The following is a 12,515-nucleotide window of genomic DNA, read 5'->3' as shown; positions in this document are numbered from 1 at the left end:
GGGTCATGGAGACTCTCAGTGTATGGTGCTTCTGCTGAAAACAGGGGCTTCTGTTGAATAGATGGGCAAGAGAGCCCAGCCCTGCCTACATAAAACCTGTAAAATTACACTGAATAAATAAATAAGGAACGTGACTAGAAGAAAAAAAGTCATACAGTTAGTGACAGGAAAAATTGATCAGTGTGCTGAGAAGCAGAAAATCTGAAATGAGAAACAAGATAGGAGGCTGTAATAAGAAGACCGAAAACAGTGCCAACATAAAAGGGCCTAATGGCCCAGTTGCATCACTGGGCCACACCAAGTGACTAAAGTGACTAAGAACGCACCAAGGAAAGTGACTAAGAACCCCGTCCTGCAGTCTGAGGGGAACGTTCAGTAGCAGTAGCAGTTGTATTATTGTTACCACTGTGGTGACGATGATGGTAAAAATATTAACAGCAGCCGCACAGCAGCAATAAAGTTTGCTTATTATAGTGAGAGTGAAAGTTGTCCAGTCGTGTCAGACTCTTTGCAACCCCATGGACTATATAGTCCATACAATTCTCCAGGCCAGAACACTGGAGAGAGTAGCCTTTCCCTTCTCCAGGGGATCTTCCCAACCCAGGGACTGAACCCAGGTCTCCTGCATTGCAGGTAGTTCTTTACCAGCTGAGCCACCAGGGAAGCCCAAGAATACTGGAGTGGGTAGCCTATCCCTTCTCCAACGGATCTTCCCAACCCAGGAATCGAACTGGGGTCTCCTGGTTTGTAGGCAGATTCTTTACCAACTGAGCTATCAGGGAAGCCCTTATTTATTATGGGCCAGGCATTTTTCTAAGCCCTTCAGTCCTCATAACAATGCTATGAGTAGGTACAGTTATTATTCCTTTTTTCAGAAGAGAAATCTTAGGCCCAAAGCAGTTAAGTCACTGGCCCAGGGTCACACACAGCTGGTATAGCTGGATCTAGATGGACCTGATTCCTAGAGCAGTACTGCACTGCAGGCCATTGTCTGGCTGACTTGAGTTCTCTAGTTAGAATGGTATATATGGAACATCCTCTGCATGAGGCCATGTCAAGTTACTACTGGGAGGATGTCTCAGACCACAATGACCAGCGAACCCATGCTGCAGTGGAGTCAGGCAGCATGTCCAGCATCTACACAAGGGAAGAGAAACAGTTGAGTATACCATGCCAGTCTCACAACAGAAAAAGAGCATCTTGACATAACTTAAGGGCTAAACACAGGAACCTTTAGAAGGGAAGAATAATGCATGTGACCTAATGCTGATGACCTCGCATATGGTTTAGCTGGTGGTCGGCTGTTCTTTGCAGTAGAACATGTACATAGAGTTGTCTAAAACTGTCACATGGAATTTTATGTCAATTCTCAACAGAAGATCACAAGGTGACCTTTGCTCTGGTCTAGCGATCATTGAAGAGGCAAATGTAGTAAGAATTCTGAGTTTATTTATTCACTTATTAAATATGGATTGAGACCTTCTCATGACTAATCATAGCCCCAGGGCCGGGCACACAGAGCCACTAAAACAGGCGAGGCCCCGTCCTTGGTGAGTGTAAGTTCTAGTGAAAAAAGACCGATTGCTCCCTCAGGTGAACTAGCCTTTGGCCAGAGAGAGGACAGAGCTTTGGCGTGTGCAGTGGCCCAGAGGAGGGGCAGGATGTGCCCAGCAGCTGCAGTGGATACGTGCAGCCTTGCAGATGGGATGTTGTTTGTGTTGGCTGCTGCCAGGGGCCCTTGGCGTAGACCTCTGTCACTTTGTTCATTATTATTGTTCAAGGAGAGAACCTGCACCAAGAACCAGAAGGACCAGCAGAACTGCAACCCGAAGACCATGTCTTAGTAGGAAGTGATGCAGATGACAGATACGAACCCAAGGGAACTGGAGCCGTTCATGAAGGTAGAACACTTTTTTTTCGGTTTCTGAATAAAGCACAATGAGTCATTTGTAATTAGGATTGTTAAAGTTTTTTAAAACCAATATTTGACTTTTATCTAAAGATTTTTTTCTTTAACTTGAAGCTAAAAACCAACAAAATGAGTCTTTTCCCTAAAATAAATAAATGTCCCAGTTTTTAAATTCAAAGCACAGTAGGAAGAATTTTGAGAATTTATGCATTTCTTATATAAGTGAAGTCCTTCAGTACAATTACTGGACTCTCCATCCTGGAATACCATTTGTTATGAAAAATTCAAGGGACTGATGAAATATCGACCTTAAAAATCTACCAAAGGTCTTGATCTAAAATGAACTCTGTGACTACAGTGGGAAGAATACAATTTGTAACCTAGGCATTGGCAAACCTTTTTTCTTTTTGTAAATGGCCAGCTGGTCATTATTTTAGGCTTTGCAGACCGTAAAACCTCTATTGCAGCTTCTCAGTTCTGCTGCCATGGGGCAGAAGCAACCCTGGAAAATGCCCAGTTGAGTAAGTGTGGCTGTGTTCCAGTGAAATTTTATTTGGAAAACCAGGAGGCAGGCCCGATGTAGTCTACATATGGACCAGACTTCATATTGACTGGTTTGCATGTATCAATATTTTAAATTAAATGCTAGCTATTTAAGTATCAGTTGAGTCATTTACTTTGTACTGTTTGCATTAGGCCAGTTAGAATGGTAGCTACTCACTACTGACATATAGAAAACCTTTCATTCATATACTTGTTCTGTTCTGTTATAATATGAGGCTGCCATGGTTATTTAGAGCCCTGCTAAATTAAGTCCACATGCTTTGTTCTTTTGGGGTCTGTTCTCTGTATTCTTCTTAAAGTAGTCCTTTGAGACATTAATGAATTCGTAAATGATTTTAAGCCACAAGTTTTGTACTCTGCTTTATGTTGTTTGAAAATATGCAAATTGTATATCATATTATACTTCAAAGAGTATGAAGGAAACATTTTTTTTTTCGAGAGATGTTTTATCTCTAAAGAGTGATGCAAGAGGGACTACCTGGTGGTTAAGAATCCACCTGCCAATGCAGGAGACACAGGTTCAATCCCTGGATTGGGAAGATCCCACATGCTCCAGAGCAACTGAGTTCATGGGCCACAATTACTGAAGCCTGTGCACTGGAGCCCGAGAGCCGCAACGCAGAAGCCTGTGTGCCCTAAAGCCTGTGCTCTGCAACCAGAGAAGCCACCGCAATGGGAAGCGCGTGCAGCACAAGTAGAGAGTAGCCCCCGCTCGCCGCACCTAGGGAGAGCCTGCACCACCACTAGAGAGTAGCCCCCGCTCGCCGCACCTAGGGAGAGCCTGCACACAGCAGTGAAGACCCAGTGCAGCCAAAAATTAAGAAAAGAGTGATACAAGAAAACAAGCCTATGCTGAAACTAGGTCATGGGGTGGTTGATGACACCCAATACGAAGCAAGTGGTTACACAACACACCCCAGCCCGCCATGTAGTAATCCTCAGAGCCTATAGCACTCATGAAACAGCAAAAGCAAGACCGGGAGCTGACTGTGGCTCAGATCATGAACTCCTTATTACCAAATTCAGACTGAAATTGAAGAAAGTAGGGGAAACCACTAGACCATTTAGGTATGACCTAAATCAAATCCCTTATGATTATACAGTGGAAGTGAGAAATAGATTTAAGGGCCTAGATCTGATAGATAGAGTGCCTGATGAACTATGGACTGAGGTTCGTGACATTGTACAGGAGACAGGGATCAAGACCATCCCCGTGGAAAAGAAATGCAAAAAAGCAAAATGGCTGTCTGGGGAGGACTTACAAATAGCTGTGAAAAGGAGAGAAGCAAAAAGCAAAGGAGAAAAGGAGAGATATAAACATCTGAATGCAGAGTTCCAAAGAATAGCAAGAAGAGATAAGAAAGCCTTCTTCAGCGATCAATGCAAAGAAATAGAGGAAAAGAACAGAATGGGAAAGACTAGAGATCTTGTCAAGAAAATTAGAGATACCAAGGGAACATTTCACGCAAAGATGGGCTCGATAAAGAACAGAAATGGTATGGACCTAACAGAAGCAGAAGATATTAAGAAGAGGTGGCAAGAATACACAGAAGAACTGTACAAAAAAGATCTTCAAGACCAAGATAATCACGATGTGTGATCACTCATCTAGCCAGACATCGTGGAATGTGAAGTCAAGTGGGCCTTAGAAAGCATCACTACGAACAAAGCTAGTGGAGGTGATGGCATTCCATTGGAGCTATTTCAAATCCTGAAAGATGATGCTGTGAAAGTGCTGCACTCAATATGCCAGCAAATTTGGAAAACTCAGCAGTGGCCACAGGACTGGAAAAGGTCAGTTTTCATTCCAATCCCAAAGAAAGGCAATGCCAAAGAATGGTCAAACTACTGCACAATTGCACTCATCTCACATGCTAGTGAGATGCTAGCATGCTAGCATGCTTTGCATGCTAGCAAAATTCCCCAAGCCAGGCTTCAAGAGTATGTGAACCGTGAACTTCCTGATGTTCAAGCTGGTTTTTGAAAAGGCAGAGGAACCAGAGATCGAATTCCCAACATCCACTGGATCATGGAAAAAGCAAGAGAGTTCCAGAAAAACATCTATTTCTGCTTTCTTGACTATGCCAAAGCCTTTGACTGTGTGGATCACAATAAACTGTGGAAAATTCTGAAAGAGATGGGAATACCAGACCACCTGACCTGCCTCTTGAGAAACCTAAATGCAGGGCAGGAAGCAACAGTTAGAACTGGACATGGAACAACAGACTGGTTCCAAATAGGAAAAGGAGCACATCAAGGCTGTGTATTGTCATCCTGCTTATTTAACTTTTATGCAGAGTACATCATGAGAAACACTGGACTGGAATAACACAGGCTGGAATCAAGATTGCTGGGAGAAATATCAATAACCTCAGATATGCAGATGACACCACCCTTATGGCAGAAAGTGAAGAGGAACTAAAAAGCCTCTTGATGAAAGTGAAAGAGGAGAGTGAAAAAGTTGGCTTAAAGCTCAACATTCAGAAAACAAAGATCATGGCATCTGGTCCCATCACTTCACGGGAAATAGATGGGAAAACAGTGGAAACAGTGTCAGATTTTAATTTTGGGGGCCCCAAAATCACTGTAGATGGTGACTGCAGACATGAAATTAAAAGGCACTTACTCCTTGGAAGGAAAGTTATGACCAACCTAGATAGCATATTCAAAAGCAGAGACATTACTTTGCCAACTAAGGTCTGTCTAGTCAAGGCTATGGTTTTTCCTGTGGTCATGTATGGATGTGAGAGTTGGACTGTGAAGAAGGCTGAGTGCCAAAGAATTGATGCTTTTGAACTGTGGTGTTGGAGAAGACTCTTGAGAGTCCCTTGGACTGCAAGGAGATCCAACCAGTCCATTCTGAAGGAGATCAACCCTGGGATTTCTTTGGAAGGAATGATGCTAAAGCTGAAACTCCAGTACTCTGGCCACCTCATGAAAAGAGTTGACTGATTGGAAAAGACTTTGATGCTGGGAGGAATTGGGGGCAGGAGGAGAAGGGGATGACAGAAGATGAGATGGCTGGATGGCATCACTGCCTCGATGGACGTGAGTCTGAGTGAACTCCGGGAGTTGGTGATGGACAGGGAGGCCTGGGGTGCTGCGATTCATGGGGTCGCAAAGAGTCAGACACGGCTGAGCGACTGAACTGAACTGAACAGCACAGCATCACTGGCCGCAGAGGGTCTAGACTGGAGGTGCCTGGCAGGGTTCAAGGTTTAGCTCAGCCTAAGCTGAGTTCAGAGCATTAGAACAGTGAGAGACAGGCAGGAAATCAAATCCACAGCACTAGTAAAGCTAGGAGGGTCTGGAGCCATAGCGTCCAAGATTCAGAGAGAAAACCTCTTTTGAATAAGATCCACTAAGATGGGCTAATGTCCCATTGCACTGCTGATTCTGGCTGTATTTCATTGTCCCCTGTGGAGCCTTTAAAAGAATTCCAGTGGCCCACCCTAGTCAACGTGAATTGGAGTGTTTGGGATGTGGGGCCCCCAAAATGGGGCATTGTAAAAGCTCCTTGAGGGTATATAAGTGCCGCCAGGTTTGAGCACAGGTGTGATTGGGCTATTTACTGTCTCCTGGGCCTTCACATCCTGTTTTGCTGTGTCTGAATGGGTTAAGGCTTGAATGTCTGTGCTTGGAGCCAGTGGGAATCAGGCAGAGCTCATTGGACTTGTCCAGGCCATGCAAGAACTGAGGGAATAGGTAGCCTCCACACAATGCTGTTGGTAAATGGTTGCAGGGAATATTTTAAAGCATAAACCTTATGAGGAATTAAGTAGATATACTTCTCACAAATAGATCTACTTCTTACAAATTTATATTAATAAATATTAATATATTTAATATATTGGGGAGCTACTTGAGAAGCAAACAGCTCCTAATTTATGAATAAATGTATTTCCAAAAGCTTATGTTCATGCCTGCTGTTGAGAGCAGATAGTACACTTTTCCATAGAAATAACATCGTAAGTGATGGTTTGGTTTCCATACCAACCTACAGAATTGTATCAGATGCATAATTTGGGAGGAAAATTTAAGTTCAAAATGCTTTGCAACATGTGTATAATCTCACTTGTGTTGTGCATTGAAAATACACATTTACAGACTAGCTTTTGAACTTTAGACCTTCTGATATTATAAATATCATTATTTCTATGGAAAACATTTCTGAATAGGAATGCTGATGAAATGATTTCATCATTTCCCAGGAATGTCTTGCTCCTTCCCATCTTTGGCCAGGATAACTAAGGAAGATTGACAGTTGATATTCTAGATGATGCTTGTACAACAAGTTTAATTAAGACACGCAAATAATCAGAAACATAAGGAATTTTATATTTATGAGGTTAGGAGTTATGAAATCAAGAGTGGGCAGAAACACTTCTAAAAAATTCATAAATTGAAGAGACTTTATTTTCTGACCTAATTTTTAATTGGGACATAGATTCAGTTTGAACGTAAAAGTTGCTTGTTATGAGTCTTCAGAAGTTAAAAATACTTATGTACATATGGCTATTAGATTAACAGAGGTCATGTGAGTGGCAGCACTTGGCCATCAGGGGTATGTAGATGAAGGTATCAGCACATTGACCTTTCAGCTCCCCAAACATCTAAAGTCCCTTGGTTCTGCCTTTGTGTTTCCATATAGAGACTGTACTTTTGCTTCCGAAAATGGCAGGAAATGTCTAGAAAATAGATTGGCAAAGAGGGTTGAGATGTGGACACAGCCTTTGTCACTGTGTTGTGAGAACAGTCGTGTCCAACTCTTTATGGCCCCATGGACTATAGTCCACCAGGCTCCTCTGTCCATGGAATTTTCCAGGCAAGAATACTGGAGCAGATTGCCATTTCCTGTTTCAGGGGATCTTCCTGATCCAGAGATTGAACCCTCCATCTCTTCCATCTCCTGCATTGGCAGGCAGATTTTTTACCACAGTCACCACGTGGGAAGCCCAAGTCTTTACTCCGACTAAATCACCCTTCCTTTTTAGCTCAAGTTTCGGTGTTTGTCATCTTTGTGGAGCTGTTAAGTGGATCCTATAAGAAAAATATGTGAGGCGTTTCTAAATGTAGTTCTAGTAAAAGATATTTAGCAGATATTTATTGATATTTTCATGTTTTGTTTTAATACCTATTTGCTTTCAAAATAAAATCAGTGATAAACATTCATCCAGAATATACATATAAAATATATAAATATACCATTTATTAAGGTAGTAATCTTTATTTAATGTTATTATTTTCAGAAACTGAAGATAGCTACCATATAGAAGAGACAGGTAAGATTTTAATTTGGTACTATTCTGTTTTAATTAATGTTTTCCTATAAAAGAAAGAGAGATAAAATGATTATTATGTATTAACTATTATACTTTATATCAAGTATCACATAATACATAATAAATGATTATTATTGTATAATATGTTATACCACAATTTATATATATTTGTATGTACACACATATATAGATATGTGTATATATCTACATATAGATACATGTATATATGAATATAATTTTGTGCTTTTGAAGTCTTCTTCCTGAAGATAAATTCCCAGGAGTGGAATTATTAAGTCAAAAGGTACTGTGGAAGTTTGGGATTAGCAGATATAAACTGCCGTGTATAGAATGGATAAACAACAAGGTCCTGCTGAATAGCTCAGGGGACTATATTTAATACCTTGTAATAAACCATAGTGGGAAAAGTATAAATAGGAATATATATTTATATATATATATACTAAATTACTTTGCTGTATAGCAGAAATTAACACAACATTATAAACCTACTGTACCTCAATAAAAAGAAAAAAAAATTTTTAAGAAGATAATTGAAAAAAAAAAAAAGATGCTGTAGAATTGCATGTTTTTTAGTCCTAAATTACCAAGTCATTGAACGGTCAGAGTTGTGTCTTGTCTCATATCATGTGTCCCCAGAAAGTATGGCCACACTGGAGATGGGTGTACCATCTTCCAGTAAGCCTGTGCTGGCCAGTGTTTCTCCCAGAGTTGGAATAGACCCCTCTTTCTGTGGGACTACGTCATATTGTTGGCTGGCATTTAGGACCTATGTCGTTTCAACAGCAGGTGTCTATGAGCATGAGAATTGCATTGTAGTCTGGGGGTGCTCAGGTGCTGAGTCCAAGTGAGGGGCTAGGATGAGGGTCCTCACTCAGGCTCTCTTGGGCAGGTGCCTGCTGTGTGTCTGGGAGGAGGACTCACCTGCACTGCTCTGTGTCTCTGTCTCATTTTTTGTTCTGTGAATGTCACTGAATTTTCATTAACTAAATGAGAATATAGCTCCATGATTTTGTGGTTCAGTTACACTGATGGTGGAAACTTCCTTAGTCATCTTTGTATTTGGCATTTAGCACAAGTTAGTACCTGTTTGTTTCATGAATGAATGTAAGTTTGAGCATCATTTTGATTTGATTTCTGTCTCCACTAGAAATTGTGCTTTTCCTGTTTTAAATATCAAGCATAACCGTTTTCTGAGACATATTTGTCATTTCCTAATTGTTTCCTAATTTATAGCTTCGCCAGTCTACAGTCAAGATATGGAAGACATGATATATGAGCAGGAAAATCCAGGTCTGTAATGTATGTTTCTGTTTCAGGCAGTGACCAAGGTCATTTCCACCCAGGGTTAATGATTCACTCTAATTCAAAATAGAGATCTCTTTATAATACTTGAGTCATTTTTGCCTGACCAGGTATTATACAAATTTCTGAATATAGTTTAATATTACATGGAGAAATGGGGAAATGTTTTTCAGATCATTGTTGGGATTTTGTAAATATTAATAGAATATTGGCAAGAATATTTGGGAATGAATGAGGCAGGATGATATAGTAGAGCCAGATGTGGTGAAAATTCTAATTCTGATCCTTCCTATCTTTGTGACTTGAGAGGAAATTATGGCCTGTTATTCAGCTTAAATTTTATTAAATAATAATAATGTCTGTCTTACACAATTTTTAGAATTAGAGCTAATTTATAAATATTTTAGAGTAGTGTCTAGCAGTGTGCGTGTTCTTTCATGTTTGGCAAAGGTGTATGTTTTTTCTTTTTAGATTCCAGTGAACCAGTAGTAGTAGATGACGCTGAAAGAACGTACCAAGAAACAGGTACTTGAAGAATGTTTTCATTAGATTTTAAACATTACTTCTGGCTCGGTGGTTGCAATGCTCTGTTAACATGATGATTTTTCTTTTGATGGGTCAAAGATAATTTTTACACCTAATACAGGATTTTTTGCTTTGCGTAGATTGTTCAAAAAGACTTCCAGGCTTTCATATTTCAGCTCATGTACCACCACCTCATAATAAAACAGGATATTAATTTCTTCTGCATGTCTTGCTTTATGCCAATTTGAGAAATTTTTATGAAAATAATTTACCTGTCCTTTCCTATCATTGTTTTTGAGCAGAGGCCTTTCTCACTGATTGTGTGGTCATTAAATATGTAAAGGAACAGAATCCTGTATTGGAGATTTAGTTGTGCTTTTTAGCTAAAATGACTAAAAAGTAATGACTAAAGTAATACTCATTTTGGTTTTATTTTCTTTTTTGCAGATGATGTCACCTACCGAGACTATGATGAACAAGGTTTGAAAATGTTTCTTAACGTTAAGCTACCTACTTGTTTTTAAAATCTACTCAGAGTTTGACTGTAAAGTATGGAGCGTGATACTTTTACCTACAAATACCATAACTTAAAGCAGCCCAGCAATGAGTAGTTTTCAGAGTTTACTTCAGGAGATGGTTTATGCGTTCCAGTGGTTCTGTCATTGCTTTAGGAAGCAGTTACAAATTTTTCAGGAAAATTTAATCTCATTGCTTTATAGTTTGGCTCTTTTTAAATTAAATATAAGTCCTGTGCTTGAAGACTGCTTTGAAGTGAAGTGAAATGAAAGTTGCTCAGTCGTGTCCAGCTCTTTGCAACCCCATGGACTGTATCCATGGATTTCTCTAGGTCAGAATACTGGAGTGGGTAGCCTTTCCCTTCTCCAGGGGATGTTCCCAGCCCAGGGATCAAACCCAAGTCTCCTGCATTGCAGATGGTTCTTTACCAGCTGAGCCACAAGGGAAGCCCAAGAATACTGGAGTGGGTAGCCTATCCCTTCTCCAGAGGATCTTTCTGACCCAGGAATCGAACCAGAGTCTCCTGCATTGCAGGAGGATTGTTTACCAACAGAGCTATCAGGGAAGTGAAGACTACTTTAGTCAGAGTTTAACTACTCTAGTTGCTTCTGCAAATTAATTTCATTAAATGATGATGACTACTCTCCATGGAGAAAGGTATGGAAGAACTCCATTCTGGGCTTAAAGCAGCATAGAGAAAATAGTTCTGGCATCAGATGCTGATTTAGGCAATTGCAGCTACTCTTGTTGCCCCAGCACTTCCCATGCTGTTTTCATTCAACTTCCTGAAGTCGGTTATGTTTTCACTACTCCCCAGATGAGAGAAGTAAGGTTCAGAGAATGTAAGTAATTTTGCATACGTTCATTTGACTAAGAAATGATAGAGACAAACAGTGGATCCTTCTTATTTCAATATCTTCAAAGATGACTCCATAGAAGGAAAGAAGCCATTTGAGAATAACTTTCTGTGAAACAAGAAGGATGAAGCGATGTGTAGGTCTTGAGTTGGACGTGGAGGACTTCTATGTGCTGGATGGTTTTAGGGCTTGACACTCAAATATGAATAATATGAAGTCTCTACTTTCAAAAAAAAACTTGTGGTCTCATGTTAGCTGGTGAATTTCAAGTGAAGAAAATTAGGAAGAGCTATGTGTAGATCCAGTGTGCTAATTTATTAAACATGTGATTTGAAGATTTGAGCCTACTACGTCCTAATGGGATGTGAAGGATGCCATCAGAAGAATCCTAGAGTCTATCTCTAGGGACTGATTTTTTTTTAAATAAATTAAATAACTTGGCCACTATGAGTGCATTTAGGTTTTCTTTTTGATTTTGAATTTAAAGGAGAAAAGAGGAATCTGGAATTTAAAAATTGCATGCCGAGGTAGGATTTGAGATAGTGTTCTAATTTCTGCCAGTCATTATTGTGTTTTTCCAAATATGCTCGTAAGAACATGTTCCAAATGCAAATTGCAGACTAGATATAGAGAATTTTAAAATCAAATTTAAAAGAAGTATAAAATTAGATAAAATGCTAAGTAAGATGTTGTGAAAGTAAAGACATCTTCGTAGGCAGAATATTGTAGTAAATATAATTTAAAATGTTAACAAGGTAAAAATATGACCTGAGGTATTGGGAACCGCATCCACTTTTGTGCTTATGTGCCTGGTGGATGGAGTGCTTTTTCCTAAGACAGATGGACTGGAAAACGGGTTTGGGGCCAGAAGGTCATGAGCAGTCTGTCCATGCGGGTAGTGCCTGCCAAGCCATCCAAGGGGAGATATCAAATTAGCCGATGGATGGTATTTGGATCATCGAAGAGAAGTCTATTCCCGACTGAGTCTGAGAATCTTCAGAATATGCATCATGATTGAATCCAAAGACTGAAGTAGTTTAAAAGAGAGGGGAGAGAGCTAGATGAGAGGAGGCACTGTGGCTGCACTCTGATGAAAGGCAACCTTTAATGCTTGCTAAGAAAAAGGTGAAATGATGAAGATCGAGGAGAAAGGAGAGAATCAAAGGAGAGGATGGTTGCCCTGGAGTCCAAGGATGAGAGCATTTGTTAGGGAAGGAGCTGCCAGGAGATCCAGTTCAATAAAGGCAGGAAGTGTCCACTGGGTTAAATGAAGGCTCGTGGGTAGTCTTAGAGGAGTCTTTTCAGGCATGTGATCTGCGCTGGAAGATAGACTGGAGTGGGTTGAGGAGAGGAAGTGAGAAGACAGCATGTGCAAATGACTCTGAAGAAATTAGGTTGTGAAATGGAGGAGAGAGGACAAGAACAATCTTAATGGAATAGAATCTAAATATATATATAAAATATATATACACTCACAAACACACATATATATGTATAACTGAATGACTTTGCTATGCAACTGAGCCATTGTAAATCAAC

The 12,515-nt window shown here is 40.1% G+C and overlaps 1 protein-coding gene across 2 annotated transcripts in view; it reads left to right on the top strand.

Annotated features, from left to right (window-relative positions):
- ASPH (aspartate beta-hydroxylase) overlaps positions 1–12,515 on the top strand; it is a 191,595-nt gene that overhangs the window by 66,862 nt on the left and 112,218 nt on the right. For both annotated transcript variants that reach the window (XM_069600088.1, XM_069600089.1), the window contains exons 6-10: positions 1,782–1,901; positions 7,723–7,755; positions 9,010–9,066; positions 9,550–9,603; positions 10,051–10,083. In XM_069600088.1, coding sequence (XP_069456189.1) covers positions 1,782–1,901; positions 7,723–7,755; positions 9,010–9,066; positions 9,550–9,603; positions 10,051–10,083 — 297 coding nt within the window. The remainder of the gene's footprint in view (positions 1–1,781; positions 1,902–7,722; positions 7,756–9,009; positions 9,067–9,549; positions 9,604–10,050; positions 10,084–12,515) is intronic.

Source organism: Ovis canadensis, chromosome 9, assembly GCF_042477335.2.
Source record: "Ovis canadensis isolate MfBH-ARS-UI-01 breed Bighorn chromosome 9, ARS-UI_OviCan_v2, whole genome shotgun sequence".
Taxonomy (NCBI): domain Eukaryota; kingdom Metazoa; phylum Chordata; class Mammalia; order Artiodactyla; family Bovidae; genus Ovis; species Ovis canadensis.
The sequence above is the reverse complement of the archived record's forward strand: the minus strand, read 5'-3'. Positions and strand labels throughout refer to the sequence as shown.